Source organism: Peromyscus leucopus, chromosome 15 (assembly GCF_004664715.2).
Source record: "Peromyscus leucopus breed LL Stock chromosome 15, UCI_PerLeu_2.1, whole genome shotgun sequence".
NCBI lineage: Eukaryota > Metazoa > Chordata > Mammalia > Rodentia > Cricetidae > Peromyscus > Peromyscus leucopus.
In genome coordinates, this window is record NC_051076.1 from 42,449,764 (window position 1) to 42,471,867 (window position 22,104).

Consider the following 22,104-nt stretch of genomic DNA (forward strand, 5'->3'; position numbering starts at 1 on the left):
AGATGTTCACAAGCATAGAGAAATTGTACCACTCTTCTCCTATTTTCTCTCGGAAGACAGGTCAGTCTAAATGGAGTTTTTTACTTAACTTTCAAAATGAGAAGAAAAATCAAAGAGAAACATGGGGTTTTCACAACCACTAGCAGATACCATTATAAACTTTCAAATTTTAATCCACTGGTTTCTGGAGTTTTTATATCTTTATTACATATTTTTAAATGTATAATGTAAGTATGTGTTGTTTTGCATAATAATGGTATCCATAGGCTCATATATTTGAATGAATCTTTAGTTCAGGGAGTGGCACTATTAGAATTACAAGGATTAGGAGATGTGACCTCATTGGAGAAAATGTGTGTCACTGGGGTTGGTTGCACTTTGAAATTTCAAAACTCCATGCCAAACCTAGAGTTTCTCTCTCTCTGCCTATGGCTTAGGCAGTAGCTCTCAGTTACTGCTCCAGATCTGCCTGCATTCCACAGGCTAACCACCATGATCATAATGGACTAAACCTCTGAAACTGTAACCAAGGCCCCAGTGAAATGGTTTCTATTATAACCATGGTTTCTCTTGACAGCAGCATCACAGTGACTAAGACAAAGTACATTTTAGCAGGCTTTCTTTTGTGTCACCAGCCCACTCTCAAATCATGACATGGAGACTTATTATTAGTTAAGAATGCTCAGTCTTAGCCTAGGCATGCGCCACTAGCTCTTATAATTTAAATTGACCTGTTTCTCTTCAACTATATTTTGCCTTGGGACTTTTTACTTTTCTTTCATTCTGTATGTCTTACTCTGTGTCTGTCTGTCTGGAGGCTGCCTGGCTGGCCCCAGGTGTCTCCCTTTCTTTCTCCTTCATTCTCTGTTCTCTACTCCCTTCTTCTCCCTTCTCTCCTATTTATTCTCCCTGCCTGCCAGGAGAGAATTCTCTCTACTGCCCAGCTATTGGCCATTCAGCTTTTTATTAGACTGATCAGATACCTTAGGCAGGCAAGGTGAAATAGCAACATATTTTTACATAAATAAACAAAGGCAGGATACAAATGTAACACAACTTTACATAGTTAAAATAATATTCCCCAAGAGTACCTCACCTATTTCCTTTCTATTCCTCTTCCCCACTTCCACCCCCTCCCATGTTGTTCCCTTGTTTTCTCTCAAATTCATAGAAACATTTTCTTTAATTGTTGATACATGTATAATGATTCTAACTCTTCTGGTTGGCCATGTTTTATTCATTTTGTGATTGGTACAGTTCCAGGGATACTGCACTATTGTACTACATTTCAGACAAATAAATAAATCATAACCAGAGAGGGCAAATAAATCTAACCACCTTCAACATCTTCATACTGGAAGCCTTATTGTGATATATCTTTGTTTTGATGCAAATTTTACTTATTAAAATGCTATATGATTAGAAACTCTACAAAGGTAGAAACACCCCAATTTTGAACTTATGTTTAGTTGGCCTTTGCATTTTGCTCTAATGAATTATCTTACTCAACACAGTGAAGGTGTGTAACCTGGTAGCTGCTCCCTACTTTCTAATAAAAAGTGGAAGAGTGTTTCAGAAACAAAAAGTAATAAGAAATAAACAGCCTTGAAATATTTTCTTGCAAAAAGCAGAACTACTTTTATACATAAAGACTGTAGATGAAATACAGATGTGTTGGCCTAATACTAATCAACAGTTACATCATGATGTAGAAAACAAATTGCTAGCCTTACATAGCAAAAATTCAAAATGTTTCCCAAAACACTCTAATGTAAAGCAACTGGCCTTGTGATCATTAACAGTTATCCCCCCCAAAATACAAATCTATTATCATTAAATTGTTCAAACAGCGTGATGCTCCCTATAGTGCAAATAAATGAAAAAAGTAATTGGACATAGCTCAAGGTTAGTTAGCATTGAATCTCCACTGACCGAAAGAAGATTAAGCTATTTCTAATTTTGAAGCCAGTTCAAATCAACAAAAAATGAAGATGTTTGTACGTTTCTTTCACATTTAGTCCAGAACTCCTCCTATTTTTTCTATATATTAATTCTCAGAAGCCAGATTTCTGGAACACTTGAGTGCATTTCTAATTTAGTCAGCCACTACAAACAGTGTTGTTCAGACTCAATGTGCATTGAAGTTACCTGCAAATGTTGTTATATTGATCTGGGACTGATTCTGTAATTCTGCATTTCTACCAAGCTCCAACACTGTTGACCCACTCTCCATTCATGAGATTCTTAGTCACAAAAAGACTAATCCTTAAAGAAATGGCTGTCTTCATTAACCACTCAAGTAATGCTGTTGCAGGAAACACTTAGGTCTTATGCTTCGTCATAGATAGCAGGTATATATTAATCAAAAATATGCATATGATTGATCTACTTTATTGATGTACTGTATAAGGAAAGCTGAGTAAAATTATACTCAAATGACAGGTAGTCTCTCTCTTAACTTTCATCTAGTCCTTCATTACAAAGAAAACTGTTATTAAAACAGATAACATGGAAAAATTTATTTCAATGTACTCCGTTATATTTATCATCATTGTTATTTAAGCATGGTCTTTTAATCATTTTAGTAGATAATTGCCTTGCAAACAGTAAAAATTAAAACTTATTTCTTTAACTTCTGGCCTTTCTTTTTGAATATCAGAGAAATTGGAAAGACTAAGAGAAAGAGGAAGTATGAGTGAATACCATGTCTTAACCATAAAGATTATGTCCTTTGCCTCATCTGCTGTATTCTGTATGAACAATGCCCAGTGCACAAACATCAGAAAATATCTGTGATTCTCTCCTTGCTATTTTTCTTCATTACAAAGTTGATATCCCCATAGAGGCAGTATCTTCCATTTTTAAATAATTATTCATATTTCTTTAAGATATGATTTTTATATTCAGTTAGTTTATTACTCAATTATGTTACATTTTAACTAAAGTAAAAGCAATTTACACTTCCATAGAAGAGATCCAGCTGGAAAAATGGTGACAGGTGTTAATTGACTGTGAAAAGGTGGCATATGACGAAGAATTACAGTTGTGGATACTTTATATGGAGCACTCTTTACAGGGAAAAAGTGAAAATTTACTGTTTCTAAACTTAAAAAAGAATATTTAAGTTTTAAAACTTATGGGAATGAAAAAATAGAAAAGAAACACTAATAATTATTCTACCAAAACTTTATTTTACTATTTCTAATCTTTCTTTAACACACATATAAAGGAAAAAATGGTCAAAGTGAACTATTAAAATGATATCAGTAGTCACACTTCATTTTTATTGGGATAGTATTAATAAATAATAATAATTGCTCTGTCAATAATGTTATGGATAATACATATACATTTTTCAATTCATCTTTGAAGAAAATACTGTTTGTTTTCAAGTAAAATTAAGTGCTATAAAAATGAGGTTTTGTAATATGGCAAAAAAAATACATATGCACAAGAATTTCTTTTAGAAAAAATCACGAGGACTTGCAACCGAAAAAAAATGTAGTGTTATTTGGTAAGTATTTAATTGTGGCTTTTAATGAATGTGTACATTCAAAATGATGTCTATACTGGAAATTACATTGTGCATCATCCAGAACCAAGTCTATTAAAAGTTGTTTTAAAGTAATATAAAGCAACACATCTATCAGTCCCTAAAATAAAATTTGATACTATTAATAATATAGAAGTTAGAAAAGTAATTTTATTGGGGAGGTCTAGATGGCTTAGTCATTAATAGGGCTTGTTGCTCTTACTGAGAACCTGACTTTGATTCCCAGCCTGTGTCAGGCAATTAATAACTACCTGTATCACAAACTACACAGACCAGACAGTCTTCTGACCACTGATGATGGGAATAGTATTTGGACTTACAAACCTACACAAACACACACACACACACACACACACACACACACACACACACACACACACATTGTAACATGAATTGCTAAATGTTCTTATTACTAAAAAAAACTCTGAGCCAGATATTGGGATGAGAGCTGAAAGATCAGAAGAAAAGAACAAGCCTGCCACAAGTTCTTACCGCTAGGAAATCCTCAGCCCAACAGAACTACTTCCTGTATACTCACACCTTATATACTTTTCTGTGCCCTGCCATCTTTCTTCTTCTCTCCACCCAGCTACATCACTTCCTCTTTCTGCCCAGCCCTATCACTTCCTGTCTGTCTGTACAGACCTCCAGACCTCTATGCTCAACTAGTGCTGGGATTAAAGGCATGTGCCACCACGCCTGGCTCTCTTCCCAGTGTGGCCTTGAACACACAGAGATCCCAATGAATCTCGCCTCCCAAATGCTAAGATTAAAGGTGTGTGCTATCACTGCCTGACCTCTATGTCTAATCTAATGGCTGGCTCTGTCCTCTGATGCCCAGATAAGTTTGTTAGGATACACAAAATAGCACCACAACTAATTGCCTCCATATGCACACAGATTGAATCAATAAAAAATACTTTCTTTAACTTCTTTTTTTATCATTTTCATAAATTCATAAAACGATCAAATAAAGGTTTTTGATGCAAAGGAGTTGGGAGTAACTGTATTATAGTTCTGCCTTTTGCACAGGAGTTGTAGGAAGAATCAACGATAACTTGTTTTCTCACTTCATGAATGTGGTTAAGAACATAGACTTAATTGAGGCATTCTAGTACTACTCTGACTAACTGAACAAATCATTAAATTCTGAAAATATCAATCAGATTCATTTAAATTATTGTACATATATGACATAATAATTTTATACAAATAATTACTATTTTGATATATTTTTAATTGTTTTACTTGAACACTTGAAACCAGAAATCAAATCTAATAATATTTTAAATTACTGCCTCTCTAATTAAGTCAATACCTTCAATTTTAAGCTCATCTTTTTGTCCTCATATCTTATTTTTATGTTTCCATATACATTACAGAGATGCACTCTTATTTCTGAGTTTGTTATATATTATAATATAATAAAATGGAAAACAAAACAGTCATGAAATATATTCATCCCATAGCTGGAAATCAATACCTCCAAGCAGTGTAATCTTTTAAAGTATAGATTCTTTAAAATAAATGGCCTATTTTAGAAATTTAAACAGTGATGAGATGTAGACAACATTGTTCAAAATAACAGCAAGTAGCATTACCATATTGATGAACAGTCTGGAACCAATAAAAATAAAAGACACTGAGAAAATGAAACATGTTGAAGGAGGTTTTTTATATAGTGGATTTTCTCTGAAGGAAGATAACTCAATCAACAGTTTTATCTATCATACAATATCTTATTAAAGGCTTCAAATGGAGTATCCAGATTTTATACCTAATCAATAGAATGATGCCCTAGGTAATTCTGGGGAAAAAAATCTTTCACTTATTTCTTTTCATGTCTTTAATATTGACAGTGAATATCTTAAAGTCAACTTATTTTTTCAAAATGCTTTCATTTTGGTGAATATTCTGGATGTCATAAAATAATATATTTACATTTTTAGTTTAAAATTTTTCTGATATATGAACCTTCAGTGTGCTGATATTTCAATTATTCTTAATATTTTAGGAGGGTTAAGATAGAAAAGGAGAAGAAAAAGTACAAAGGGAATTGGTTTAAGTTAATTATTATAAATCTCAAGTTTTCTTAAAAACAGAATATAATAGTCGCATCCTTGATCAGGTAAAATATCTGAAGCAAATGAACAGAGAGAAAAGCAATATAGGTTGAGTCCAATTACAATGGCTGCCAATTTAAAATTGTCATTGTTTACTGTAAATGGAAGAGAGCATATATGCTTAACCCACTTCATAATTTCACTTAATTCAACTCAATTATTAATTGAAAGTACTGAAAGAATCTGCAGGTAACATTTAGAGAAAGCATCATTAGAATGGAAAATGCCTTGATCTTTACATTCAAGAGTTATTCTATGATGGTAAGGTAAGGTTAGTGATTCCAATTCAATGAAATTAAGGGAATACTTGAACAGGACTTTCACATAAATGAAGCACACACAGTACTTAGAGAAAATGCCTTCATTATGAATGATCATGGCTTTGAACTTTGTTGTGGATCAGGAAGTTGTACTGCTTGCTGTTCAGTGTATTATTGCTGTTCAAAGTGTCAAAATGGCTTTATATGTTTTGAATGCTTTCTTTACTTCCATACAAATCCTAAGATTTATTTTTCTTTTCTGTCAATAATGGCATTAATTGTGGGGCAGAGATTTAATTGAGTCTGGAATTGATTAAAGCAGAAAGGATATTCTAGAATGTTTTGTTCCTCTAATCTAAAAATATAGATTTACTATTGATTGCTTTGTTTTGATTAAATTATTATCATCAGTGTGTTATAGCTGTCCTGATAGATTTTTCTTAAGTCATTGGATAAATTTATTCCTAAATATTTTAGTATATTTATTTTGTGCATTGAATTGTCTTGCTTTATTTTTCAGACACGTTTATTTTATAATAGCCAATTCTATGTTGACTTTGGATCATGCAATTTTATTTAATCCATTCATTGGTGTTAATAGTTTCTTGCTGTGGCTATTGCTCTGTATAAATAAATACTGACTGGCCAGTAGCCAAGCAAGAACTATAGGTGGGACAAGCAGAAAAGAGAATTCTGGGAACAGGAATGCTGAGTCAGGAGATGCCAGCCCGCTGTCCTGGAGCAGCATGTAACAGGCACACAGGTAAAGCTACAGAACACATGAATAGAAATGGGTTAATTTAAGATATAAGAACTAGATAACAAGAAGCCTGAGCCATTAGGTCAAACAGTTTAAATAATGTAGGCATCTGTGTGTTTATTTGAGTCTGAGTGGCTGAGGGCCAAGCTGGGACTGGAGATAACTCCAGCTACAGTTTCTATTGGGAATATTTGTAATATTTTATGGAAGATAATGTGGCATGTATAAATACCAACATAACCTGCTGTCATTGGAAAAGTTAATCCACCAATTGGCTTAATCCCATGAAAGGTTTAAACACCACTTATAGACACCAGTGGGTACCAGCAACAGCAACAGCAGCACCACCACAAGCACCACTACCACCACCACCAACAACAACAAAAAACAAACAGTGCAAGAAAGACAAAATGTTCTGTTCTTATTACAAAAATAATAAAACAATTATGTAAAAATTCAGCAAAACTTGAACAATGTGTTAAGAATTTTTCCATGTAAGGCACATATACTTCTCTTTTGCATACTTGTAAACTTTATTTTATTGATGGAAATTCTTCTAGTTACACTGCTTCACTGATAAAGGTAATGAAGCCTTATATGTGTCTTAACTTATTCAACTTCTTAAAAGCAGTCATTTATATAAACAATGTTACCTTTACTCTTCAGATTGTATTATATTTATAGTATTTGCCATTACAAAGCAAAATAGACAAAGGTTGCACATAAGCATAATTGTTGATAATTGCAGAAACTTAAATGCCACACATGATGAAATTGAGGTATATACTTTATTAAAGGGACCTTCAATCATTCACAGAAGTCTTAGTATGACTTCCATTCAGATGCTCTTCTCTCCTTAACTATAAAATAAATTTCAAAATCATAAAGATTAATAAAGAGATTTCGGTGTTTTCAGTCTATTTAAACAAGGACATAGAAGGAACTTAGCATATATTTGTCGTCTACATCTTATTATTTGGTTAATACTCACTGGTATAAAAGGAAGTAGGGAAGTTGTATCCACATACAGCAGCCTGCTCTTTGTGCCTACCACCTACATTCTGCACTTTTAGTGTTGTCATGAAATGACATGGTAGAATGCCATGCTGTAAATGTAAGAGGACTTTATCCTTTTCCAATCTGCTTATGTTTTAAATATCTGCCTTTAGCTATGACCCTAATTCTCTTCAGTTATGAACCTTTATGAAATTCATTTGTTTTAGCGTTTTTTGAATGTTTCTTTTCATTCAAGATTAGAATTCCAATATTGTCTGTAATCATCATAAACATTTACATTTGTCAGAAACTGAGGAATCTTGGTCCCTGGCCTAGTCATTTATTGAACAGCAGTTTAATCAAAGCCTATATTATGCCAACATCTATTATAACCAAGAGAAAGGATGACACATGCAGTCAAGGTCTTTGTCTTGAAGAAGAGGGAAAGAGGTCATAAACCATTCTACAAACAAACACAGTATTTTTGAATAAGTATAAATCAAGGCAAAATATGATGATAATATAGTACAGAAAAGAAAGTTTTGCTGTATTCTTGGTTGGCCTTGATAGCCTCTGAAACACATTTAAGTAGCAAGTTAAAAGTCACTTAAATTAAAAGAAATATGTTAGGAAGAGACAGACATGATGTTTGAGATGAGAACTAGCACTGGAATTGATATTTGGGACTTATAAAGCACAGTAAGCTGAGATTCTACATAAGTGCTAAGTCTAGGATTCCCTCTAGAAGAGAGATAATATAGTGGCTCAGGTTTTCAAATACCTTTCATGAAGGATGGACCACAGAAGAATGCTCTTATAAATTTTGGAGATTTTCATATATGTGATGACTTGGTGTAAGTATCTCACCTACAAGGTGAAGACAGAGTTTCTTATGGAATATATTCTGAAATAATTAATTGTCTGAATTTTTGACTGACTAGTTTTGGGGTAATAACAGAAAAGACTGATCCTATAATGCTGAGACCTGTGAAGAAAGCAGTCTTCCATGGCATTGCTCCCTTGACAAGATCAACACAGCCACCTTTTGTAAATTCATGGAGCAGCTGACAAGGAAACACAAATTCTTCCCTCAGCTTCTTTGTCCACATTTTACTGCCAGTCTCAGTAGAATCAGGAGTATCAGTTACTATTTGATACATTACTTGAAAGCTACAGAGCTCATGGAAGACACATATACAAAAGCATATAGAGAAATAGAAGATTGAAAAGTATTTTGTGACAATGTCATATTTTCTTTCTTAATTATCTCCTTAAAGTCCCTCAGAATTATTTAAGATGCTGAATCCAAATCACAGTATTAATCCTTTGTTTAACCAGGCTTAATCATAGGTTTCTTAACTTCACTAACCTAAGAAATAATCCAAAGTCTTTATCTTTTTGAAATATTATCAATCAGCTATGATATTTTTATCCTTCCCATAATCATAAGTCAGGTACAGACTAATAAACGAGTAGAGTTTAAAAACATGGAATGTTACCACTTACTCCTGGAAATCATTTATTTTCTCTGTTACCAGAAGTAATGATTCTCACCTGCATTGAAGCTATTTATTTTTTAAACATGATTTATCATATCACTTTGTATAATAGATTGTCACAACTATACACACATTTCATGTGTATTGGTACTCTAGGAAGCTTGTAGGGGGACACTAAGTAATACTTTCATCTTTTTCAATTGTGTGAATATTATAGAAGGCATTAAGTGATCAGTTCATCAACATTTTTGATAATGAAGTGAGTCTACAGTAGTGATATGGATTAAGTGACACTCTAGAGTGAATATACACTTTTATTCACAGGCAAACACAAACACAGATATTTTCAAAGGCTCCTACCTCCCAGAGTAGCAGATAGCAAGAAATGAGTCCCATACTTCTTGATAAGGTTTTCTGTGATTTGCTGAAGTGTAGGTCGCCGTCCCAAAAGTCTTATGTTGCGGAAGAATTCAGGGGCAAGAGGCAGAGGAGAGCCCAGGAAATTTCTTCTCTCAACTGCAAGGTTATTTACCTTCCAACGGCCAAACTCCCTGAAAAGCAAATTTATTTTTATTCACAACTGCACAATCTGAGTGTTTTCACTTATAAAGTTCATGTGGAAGTTGAGCTGAGGTCACTACATTATAGTGACTGAAGCTTGTAGAGATGTGTCAGGAGCTATAAGCAGAAGAGGCCAAGTCTGTCAATCACTTAGATGGAAGTGAAACCAACTCAAAGTGACAACAGTAATCTACTTAAATTGAATAGCTTCCGCTGATGTATTTTCCCATGGACATGCATATTCATAAACCTCATTTCCTTTTGAAGAAAATGAATGTAGTTATTAAAAAAGAAACAAGAATAATAAAAATTGAGATGATTTATTCTGAGAATCCCAATTAAAAAATAAAATTGATATCATCACTCCCAAGATATCTTTTCCATTGATTTTAGAATATGAACTCTTAAATTTTGTAAGAGATTTTAGAAATGCAGGAAAGTTTTTTTTAAGTCACCAAAATGAACATTTATATCATTTTTATAAAACTTGTCATATGCAATGTATTCAAAATCTCAAATTCTACCTAAATAAAATCTTTCAAGATGCATAACTTTATAGATGAATTTGTGAGATGATGGAAATGACAGGTAGGGACATTACATTGCATACATTAAAAAGTGACATATTTAACTTTGGTTAAATAAACATTAAGCTTTAGAAAAATCCTGTGGTAAACTAGATAGCTTGATATTAGATCATTCAGATTGTTTTAAACAGAGGCTTAGTGGATTTATATATGTCTTTCTGGCAAAAATGCTTAGAGTGTGCCAGGCAAACGATATGATTATAGTTATATCTGTGATGGAGAATCATGCTACATAATGATCATCTTCAGGGATTTTAACATCTAGTGGAGTTTCAAAAAAAAAAAGAGAAGAATTATATTTAGCAATATTTAAATAACATGTTCTGAGTACTACACAGCCCACCTCCAATAGCAGCCAATGACACTGTGGGATTGTCCTATTTTTTAATTAATTGCCAGGTAGGGCAACTCTGGAAAGGCAGTGTGTAAGGCAATACTAAAAGGAGAAAGGGCTTTTCAATGAAGGGAAGTAGGACAAGGCTTTATACAAATTAGTGAGGGATAGTTGGGTATTTCTAGGAATAAGAGGTCAGAACTTCACATTCCCAACTGCATATATTTTGCAAACATGACATGTTTTGGGAGTTTAAAAACACTTAATTTTGGAAAACTAATTGTAACGTAAGATTCACTAAGGAATCTAGAGAAAATGTTATCCCCAAAATAATTTAGCTTACTCCTTCCTTCCTTGAGTAACTCTTACTAGCTTCCCAGTAGATCATTTGAAAAACTTTAAATATCTTATCACCTCAAGAGCTCTTTTTTTAATTTATTTATTTTTTATTTTACAATACTATTCAGTTCTACATAATAGCCACAGATTCCCTTGTTCTCTCCCTTCCTACCCCCTCCCCTTCCCCCCACCCCACCCTCCATTCCTACCGCCTCCAGATCAAGGTCTCCCCCGAGGACTGGGATTGACCTGATAGACTCAGTCCAGGCTAAAGTCAGCAGTTACTAGAGACACTTGAAAATTCTACTCCCATGTTACTGGTTCATTGGATGTTAGGTGGAACTGACGTTATACATTTTAAAATAAAAATTTAGTATTGTGTATTAATTTTATGCACAGTTTCATTTTGCATGTTTGTGCACAGTTTAATCATATTCATCCTCATTTACCCTCTTTTGACTCCAGTCTGTCCTATTTGTCTTTCTCTTCTCAATAACCCCCCTTCTACTTTCATGCCTGTTTTCCTTTAATGCTTAATTTCACATATAGTTCCTTTAACATGATTCATCTTATGCAAATGGCATAATTCTGTTCTTCTTTATTGCTGAATAATAAACAGAAATGTTAATGCTGCTGTTCAGAGAACCACACTGTGAAGAAAACTGCTTTCTATATAATTTAGTATATTCTCTTTAAAATCATTCAATGTGTTGTTCTGCATTAAACACACAGCCTTTAACAATTGAATATATCACAATCCTTCATACACACACACACACACACACACACACACACACACACACGTTCACCTCTTTTTTTAACCCATCTAAGCTTGAGTTAGTGCCAATATTATTGTATTAAAAAATCCTCTTTCATAAAAATCTGCCTGAAATGTTTTCATATTACATTCATAGTATAGTGTAATGCATAGGAATATGCATTCAAATATTTTAAAATGAGATAATTTTACATGAAATATATATTGTATTATCATCAATATGTCAACAAGTTTAAGTAATATAGGTCTGTGAAGTTATTTGCTAAACAATAATTTGGAATTATGCTTACTCATTAAAGGATGTATTTAAAGATCAGTGTCTTACCAATTAAAAACATGTAGTCTTATATTCAGCTATAATAAATGAAATTCTGTAATTTGTGACAATTGGGATTGGAAACAATAAAAATTAGGTAAAACACACCAGGCAGAAGAAGAAAATAATCATGTGACCTGATTCATGAGAGGAATCTAAAAATTTTGCTGGCTTATACATTGAGAAAGAAATTCTGGCAAAAGACATGGAAAACAGAAGGGAAGTCACAGGAAAGGTTGAGCAATTGGCACTACTGATAGAGATATCATTCACTTAATGCAATGTCACTAGTTAAGGAAAGAATTTTTCAGTTTTCTTCATAATGGGATGATCAATATTTCAGGAGCTTAAAATATCTATCCTGATGTAGGTATGTTATTTATATGTATTCTTGAATAAAAACATCAGATGGTAGCCCACAACCATGTAAGGTGTTTTTGTTTTTGATTATCATCTAAAATAGTATATTTAATTCAAGTAAAGTAGATCTCTAGCTCATGGACTTGAGATTTATACTGAGATACAAATCTGTATGAGAGAGATGAAGTTAAAATGCTGTAAAATATCTCTTTCTGTATATAATACAAGCACATAGTAGTTCTTTTAACTCAGCTCATTTCATGACTGTTGCTTGATATGAATTTTTCTCACCTAACTCGTTTGTTGTGTTTTGACTCCTCTTAGATTCATATGCCTTACACACTGAAATGAAAAGCATATGTCCATGGACACCCTTATGAAGTATGCTTCAACTCTCCATGGTTTTGATTATCTGTTTACCAATTCCAATAAGCTAACAGTCTCAATTCACCTTTTATCATTTACCTTTGGATAAAACACTTTTTTACCTTTGATCATTATTATTTTTCTTAATGTCACATATCAGAAAAAAAGACAAAAAGCATAGTGTAGATACCACTAAATACAGATCAAGTAAGTATTCAAGCAATTTACAAAAAAATTTTTTCTTAATTGCAAGAGCATTAATTAAGATTCTCTTGCTCTCTCCCTCTTCATATTTTCTCTTGAAGAGTCAGATAAAATATGACATAATTGTACATCCCACATTTTTAGCTTATGAAGAAAAACAGAAATTGATAATATCCAATTGGTCTCTTGTTTCTACTTAGAAATGTTATTTTAACGGTAATGATATGTAACCTCTTGTACAGTCTGTAATGCTGTAATGACAATTCAGACAAAGCTACTGAAACAATCCTGGGAAGAGATGATAAAGAACACTCTAAGAAAGGAAATTGTCTCTGGAGACTAAGGCCTACTCAGAGATAAGTGTAAACACACATTGTCCCTTTCCCGGGCATGGGATCACTTGGCATCTTCTGCTGTTCCCTAAAGAAAATGCAGGTGTCTTTGATCAATAATATTTGAACATGTTATATCAATCTGGTTCACTGTTCTGTTACTTGAATGGACATAGATTATCACTCTACATGTCCTCAAACCTATCTTTGCAGACTAGGAACAATCAATATCTATGTTTTAAAAATAAGCATGCATGTGTGAAATCATTGAGATTACAGATTTATTTTTTTGCCTGTTGAATTGCTCTCTAGAAATATTTTCCACATCATGACAGACACATTTTGACACTAGGAAACCTTCAGGAAACAAATTAGAAATCAATATCTGTACATGAATTGGAATCATAGGAGTGAAGTTTGAATTCCCCTTTCATGAAGAAAAGATGCATCTCATTGGCGATTTAATACTGTACTAAATTTCCTCAAAACAAAGCAAGGTGGTGCTCAATTGAAAACGTGTGAAAAATTTGGTATTGGGTATGATTACCATAATGAGAATATTTTACCTAATGACATCTTAGAATTCTATCCAAATGTTGTATTATTGGAATAAATAAGAACTTTCTGATAGTTCACTACGTCCTTCATTACTACTTGGAGCCTACACAGAACATAAATAAATTCCCATTATAGCCATTGGAAGTCTTTAAATGAAAAAAAATTACAACCTTTAGAATTTAACATATCTTGGCCCCTTTATAACCATAACTATTTCTATAGATTACAAAAATGAATCACCAGTTCAAACAGATCATCAACTTAAAATGTCACTTTTGGTTCTATGTAATATCTTTCATTTATTAGTATTACATGGTTCTTTGCTAAAAATTCTGACTTGCAAGAATCTATAATTTATATCCACATACATTTATTTACCTACAATGTCAATTATGGTTTTATTCATAGTTATCTTACAAAAAAATGGGAAAACAAGAACTACATCATCAAAATGCATTGAAATTATAGTCAGATAATTTCCACATTGCCATTATCCTCTCTTATTCATACTTAAGTCGATGTCAAGTGATAAATGTGCTCAATGCAATTAATAACACAATAGTTTCTTTTTCATTCCTCAAAGGTAGAGAATTAGTCATAGTATATATTGAAAAATTTGAGCACAATATCGTAGGAAATATCTGTCTAAAATTTTGAAAGAAAAATTTTAATTTAAAAAATTTTAAAATCAATTAAAAATAATGCAGTTGCTAAAACCATGTTTATCTTTAACTACTAATTTGCTCCAAATGATGTTTTTCCCCTAGTTACTCAAAGTTATTAATTGCATCAGTTTTCACATCACTACATGTGCTGGTTATTGTTTATTTTTATCAATACTCACTAAATTTACAAATATAGTTTAAAATAAAACATATTATTGAAGTAGTAATGTAAGCATAAATTTAATGAGTATTATAAAGTGACCTGCCAATTGTTTGTAGCAATAACCTTGTAATTGCAGCTTTAAAACATACTAATCTTAAGAAATATCTTTAATGATTGATATTTTCCATAATTTTATTATGTGTAACTGTTATGCATATAATTGGCTTGCTTTTACCATGTCCCCATGCCATTTTCTGATTTTACAAATGATATTTTTCCATCTGACTGGTAAAAATGTAATTATCTCTAGTGGCTGGGATGATCAGAATTATGAACAAAGAATCAAAATAAAATAAAGTAAAATAAAATAAAAGTACACATTCAAAATAATAGTCCATGAACCTGAACAGAGTTCTCAAAAGAAGAAGAAAATGGTTAAAATATATCTCTAAAAATATTCATTTTCTCTGGCAATGAAGGAAACACAAATCAAAACACCTGAAGATTTCATTATGCCCTAATCAAAAATGTCAAAGGTCAACAAAACAAACTACAACAAATGCTGAAGGGGACATAAGGAAAATAGACCCTTCATAAATAAACCACTGTTAATGTGATTGCAAACCTGTGTAGCCACTTAAAACTCAGTGCTGTTGTTTCTCAAAAAAGCCCAAAATAAATATACCCTTCTATGTTACTCTTTGGCTTGTGCTTAAGTGATTCAACATCCCATTCCATAGATGCTTGCTCAGTCATATTCATTGCTGCTTTAGTCATAATAACTAAGAAATGGAAATAACTTAAATATCCATTAACAGATAGAAATAAAATAACAAAAAATAATAAAATAACAAAAAAACATTCTCCATGTATACTTTAGAATACTATGAAGCCAGACATTTAATGGAATTAATCTCTGAGTAGATGGCAGAGAAGAAGATGTATTGCCTTTCATTCTCTTGACTCCAGGCAAAAGACACGTACTTAAGATTTTGGAGGTCCTTTTGAACACACAGTTAGGAATTTAACAGAAAGAATCTATGGAAATTTCATTCTAGAAGAGAATCACAAACTCTTATGTGATTTTTATAAAATGTTACCTATGCCAGGCATTATTCTCTAAAAGTATTCATTTTCTCTGGCAATGCATTAGCAAACAACAATTACTTCATTTTGAATAACCTGCCAAATACAGAGTAGACTCGTGAAGGCAAGTCAGGTGATTACAAGAACAGTTGTTGATCACAGTAAAACAATCAGCATTGATTGCAGCAGTAAGCATTTGATTATAGTATTGATTCAAAAATGATAATTTGTAGTTGTTTGGAACTTTTAAAAGATTGTATTGTTTATGTTTAATTGTGCTCATTCTGGGTTTTAAAATTTGCTAAATTTATAGGGCTATGTAATGACTGAAAACAATCTAGTTTTATAGTAGTTTTGAGATATTTTTCTATGATTAGACAGGAACTCATTCAAATTTTGAGGAAAATACCACAATCAATGTCATATTAGTGACATGTAATCTATGTCAGAACGGTAGCAATGCATATGCATTTCAGTACTTCAGTACATCCAGTGTTGCCAACATCAGTGGCAACACTGATGTTGATTATTCATTTTCAATCACGTGTTATGCAGGTTTCATGTAAAGTACATGCAAGAATGCACATACCCATATGTACTTGGAATTTTTTTCATCTTAAATTTTAAAATTTGATAGCTATGACTGGATATGTGGTCCTGCCAAAGCTGAGGTGTGTGTTGATGCCTAATGCCCATATTACTATAGGGCCCCATGTGAATTGTGTTGAACCATGAGGTGAAGTACAAGAGCATCCCTGAGCTGAACCTGTCCCCTTCCAGTCCTGAGATAATGGACACAGATGACCCCAGCATGGAAATGCTGGACCCTCCCCTAATACAAGAGTTGGCACCCCTACTTAGGAAAGAAGTCCCCACCCCTCACCAAGGAAGTGGGAGAGTTGGCCAGTACTGACCAACTCAGCAGCCACATAGGTATACATCCAGGGCTTTGATATGGAACACCCCAACACCTAACCCTATATAATATGCCAGTGCATGAAGGCACTTGTCCTGTAGAGCCATGGACACATGGTCTTCATGACTTGGGGCAACAGCAGGATGTCTGGGGTGTTTCCCTTGGAGTCTAACATTAATAATGTGCCAGAATCAACGGCCTTGAACATGACCAGCAGCACATTACAGAATGAACTTTTGCAAGGAAAGCTGTTTGGACAAAAGAGGTATACTGCATGACACACAGCAGCTCCCAATGCCACTAAGGTGAATGAACAGGCAAAAAGGGAGGAGCAAAATGTTTTTTTGTTTATTGCTGCTTTGTTTTTCTCATTTATTTGTTTGCTTGTTTGTTTTTTGGTTGGTTTTTTTATTGAAATTTATATTCTTGTTTTTTATTTTGTTAATATTGTTTCTTCTTTTTTCTAATCTTTATCCATTGTTGTTATTTCTTTGTTAGTTTTCCTTTGGGGGCACAACTCAAGAGTGAGGAGCAGATGCAGAGGGACTGGGAGATGAGTGGGGTTGGGGTGCATGATATAAAATTTCCAAAGAATTAATAGTTATTTTTATTTCAAAATTATAGTATAACATCTATTTTAAATAACAAATAAACTTATCAAATCTATTCCTTTGTCAAAATCATGTGATTGAATAGATTTCATGGTTATTGATCAAAATAGATACTCCCAGACATTTGACATAAATGCACTGAAATAAAATGATATATCTAATCTGATTCTTTATAAAAATTCAATAAACAAATGACATATTTCTTTTAACATGATGGTGATAAATGGAAATTTTTATTTCAAAAATAATTTAAAATTGATATAATGAATATTAAGATTTGGAATATGAATGACTTTCAGAATCAGAAAAATGAAGTTTAATATCCCATCATCACCAATTTAAATCAAACTTCAAAACTCTAAATATATTAAGATGTCCTCAGCCTCATTGATGGAAAGTATATAACAATATCAGCTATGTGTAGTTTCATGTTAAAGCCATAAAATTATTAGAGTGTGACAGGAAATATAATTTACCACTAAACACTTCTGTATTGATAGTCTATACACACTGAAGTAATAGATTATTGATCGATAATGACATGTATAGTTATTGTTGTTAAAAAAAAGAAAAAGTATTTTTAAAACACCCAAGTACTATTCAAGTATTTCTCTGATTGGTCCCAGCATAGATAAAAGTTATATTGCTAGAAAGAAAACTAAACTAAACCAGAGAACATATTTTTTCAAATAGAAAATTAATATTGTTTCAATAACTTCTAGAAACATTTATATAATACTCGCTTAGAGACTTTTATTGAAAATATTTTATCTCCAAACTTATCTCAAGCTAGAACTAACTATAGATGATGTCAAGGTTATTAGTCAATTAAGTATCTAAGCATGTAGCAAATAATAATGTCCTAAATCTTTTCAAGTAACATAAGGTTAAAAGGCAGAATAAAAGATGCTCCTTAGGGTAATCTCAATATAGAGACAATGAAAAAGAGGTCAATTTTTCAAAGAAAATTGTATAAAGAAAGAATTATTTTTGAGAAACTAAAAGTTCTCAGAATATGATGTTTTAATGCAACAAAATTTTATACTCTGAAAGGCTTTTTACATTATCCAACAGGACCTCAATGACTTCTTTGAGACTATACATTCAATGACCTCATTTAAGTCTACCAGGCCTCTCTTCCCAAAAGTGCCACAGCTGAGGACCAAGCTTTTAGCATGAGCATTTTGGAGGCAATTGGGAGCTAAATTAAGCAATACCTAAGTTTTTGCCTAATTCATTAACCATACAGTGGGGTAGGGAATATTATTAATGTGATATTTGTTTTAACATCTCTGGATGAATCATAGAGGAGACTTTGAGAGATAGCAGAACTGATAGTAGGGCAAACTATAGTGATAATACATTTGACTCCCATGTTGTCCTGACACAAGATCCTAAACCATGGGCTGAGATCTCGGGAATCTGGGGAACCATGAGAGCGAAATAAGACTTTATTCCTTTGAAAAATAATAATTATGTTAAGTACCATGAAATAAACCTTTTATCAAAGAAGTAAAATATCTTTACAATGAAAAAGTTAAAAGTAATTACAGAAATAGAAGAAGGCAGCAGATGATGGAAATATTTCTCATGTGCATTAATTGCTAGAATTAGTATTTTGAAAATGTCTAACTTATTAAAAAAATCAAGAGATTCCATGGAAATCCCATCTAAATTCTAACACCATTCTTCCCAGAAATAATTATGGCAATTGAAAATTCTCAAGAAAGAACAAAAGACACCAAAGCAGTCCCAAGCAGAAGACACTGCTGAAGAATCTCCATACCTGAATTTACATTATACTGTGGAGCCATAGTGACAGTATCGGAAGCAAAAACATAATGTGGTACTGGAACTAAATCCAAGATGAAGATCTGTCAATAGAATACAGAATCCAGACAAAGGCCCAAAAGACGACTGTCTTCCAATTTCTGACAAGGTGTAAAAGATATGATTGGAAAGAGACAACCTCCTCATCAAATGATTCCAGGAAAAGCTACATACCCTTCTGCAGAAGAATGAAACGGGTTCTTTATATAAATCAACTCCAAATAAACCATTGAAAGAACTTAACATCTGTAACTCTGGAACTCTTAGAAAAAATAGTAGATAAAACAATTTAAACTGCAGGAATAAGAAAGGGCTTTTTGAACAAGACTCCAGTTTCTCAAGATAAAATGTCAAAAATCAACAACGGGGTCCTCATGATTGTTTTTTAAATGATTTATTTGTTGGGCTGGAAAGATGAGTCAGCAGTTAGAAGCACCGTTTTTTTTTTTTTTTTTTTCCAAAGGACCCAAGTTTGATCAATGCAGCTCATAATAACCATCTTAAATACTAATTTCACATGATCTGTTACATTTCGCTGGCCAATTTGGATATTGAATACACAGCATTGGCAAATGTACTAGCATGATAAACACACAGACAGACAAAATAAAATGAAAATAAAGTTAAAAATTATTTATTTTCAATTTACTTTATGTGTGCGCTTGTTATGTGGGATTTGGGTATTATTTTGGGGGCTATTATACAAATACAAATCAGATTGTATTGGTTTGTGTTCAATTCTTCTACATTATAGCCAGAACATGGCTTAATTGTTTAGCAAATGATAAAAGGAAGAGTATTAGATTATCCATTTTGAATTATAAACTTAAAACACAATATTTTCATTCTATTTAACTGTGCTTATTTCATCTTATCTTGAAATCCATCTGTGTCATGTAAACACACTGAAGACTATTATCATGCTATATATTATTTTTTGTTATCATATTAGGAAACTTCCTGTAAGTTAATCTAGTCTGAATTTAACTTATCCTGTATTTTTAACCACCAACCTTGCTTTAATTGGTGTTTGAAATATATATCTATTCTCGTCCCTTGTTTCCACACATATTCATATTCATAATGTGATTTTTTTTTTCACAGATCTTAATAGAAATATGGTTTTGGGCCGGGCGGTGGTGGCACACGCCTTTAATCCCAGCACTCAGGAGGCAGAGCCAGGTGGATCTCTGTGAATTCGAGGCCAGCCTAGGCTACCAAGTGAGCTCCAGGAAAGGCGCAAAGCTACACAGAGAAACCCTGTCTCGAAAAAACAAAAACAAAAACAAAAAAAAAAAGAAAGAAAGAAATATGGTTTTGGTACTTAAACTACTCGTATTTGAAGTAATTATGTCTTTGCAACGTGTCTGTGCAAACTGGGTGGGTTTTCTTCAAAAGACTTATTTTTCTTTATGTGTGTATTTGTCACATATGCATGGATTCCCTCAGAGAGTAGAAGAGAGCATTAGGTTCCCAGACGCTGGGATGACAGTCAGTTGTAAGTCACCCAGGTGGGTTCAGTAACCAAACTTGAGTTCTCTGGGAGAGAACAATGTGCTCTTTTATGCTGAGCCTCTCTTTGGACTCTCCTTGTGAAATTTAAAAAAAGTTTCTGCACAGAAAAGTCAAGAATTGATATAAGAGCATCTAGATCATGGGGATAAATCTTTCCCAGCCACATCTGACAGAAGATTAATATAAAGATTATAAAATATCTAATCTCATTAGTCATCAAAAATACATTAAATATATTCTAGATCATCATTTAGAAATGCATTCACTAATAAAGCTAGGACAATATGAAAGCTTTACAGTGCTGGTGTTTATAAATCTAAGCAGTTGCTATGAAAACATCTATGAAGTTTCTCAAGAAACTGAAAATAGGTCTAGATGGGGCTAGCTGTATAGTTTTTTTTTTTTTTTTTTTTTTTTTTTTTTTTTTTTTTTTTGGCTATTTACCCAAATGACTCCACTGAGATATGTCAGCATTACTCACATTAGGTAAATAGAAAAACAAATTTATGTGTTCAACACAAGAGCATACATGTTAGCAAATGAATAAAAATTGGCATGTGCATGTGTGTATGTGAGCTATTACAGCCATAAATAATGTGATTATGTTATTTTCCAGAAAAAAATATATATGAAGGTTTTAAGAAAATTAGCTAGTCTCTAGTAACTAAAACCATATGCCTATTTGCACTGTGGTTTATAGGTTTTTATATACATTTATAAAACCATATATAAATATATGTTTATAGAAGTGAAGTGATCTAGAAGAACAAAGATTAACAGAAGGACACAGTTGGAGATATGTGAGACTACTCTGAAAGTGTAGTATGTATTTACATGTAAATTTCCTCTGTAACAAAGTAAAATATACAATTATCACACAGAATTAAAATCTGAAATTATATAAACTGACAGTATGACTGCTCCATTGTAAGGCTAAGGACAATCTTTATTATAGATACGAGAAAGAAAACCCAGGGGCATCTGAAAAAGTTCAGAGCAGAGAGAGAAAGCAGTAGACTGAACATGGGCTGAAGACTGAAACTGGCCATAAGAGAAGCAGGAGTAAAATGGAGAAAGATGAGAGAGAGAGAGACAGACAGACAGACAGACACACACACACACAGACACGCAGGCAGGCAGGCGGAGACAGACAGACAGACAGACAGAGACAGAGAGACAGAGAATGAGCAGAGAGCTAGAGATGAAGATAGAGAGAGGACCACTAGAGGGCGAAAGAGAGAAAGCATACCCAAAATAGCTGGCATTTGACAAGAATTTGGAAAAAGCCCAGAGGAGACCCAGGATGGATCCAAACACCAATGGATGATCTACAGAGTGAGTTCCAGGAAAGGCACAAAGCTACACAGAGAAACCCTGTCTCGAAAAACAAAA

General features: G+C 32.9%; 1 protein-coding gene across 3 annotated transcripts in view; it reads right to left on the reverse strand.

Moving 5' to 3' along the window:
• Positions 1 to 22,104, reverse strand: part of Brinp3 (BMP/retinoic acid inducible neural specific 3) — a 372,112-nt gene that overhangs the window by 173,319 nt on the left and 176,689 nt on the right. For all 3 annotated transcript variants that reach the window (XM_028874720.2, XM_028874721.2, XM_028874722.2), the window contains exon 3: positions 9,552 to 9,742. In XM_028874720.2, the coding sequence (XP_028730553.1) occupies positions 9,552 to 9,742 (191 nt within the window). The remainder of the gene's footprint in view (positions 1 to 9,551; positions 9,743 to 22,104) is intronic.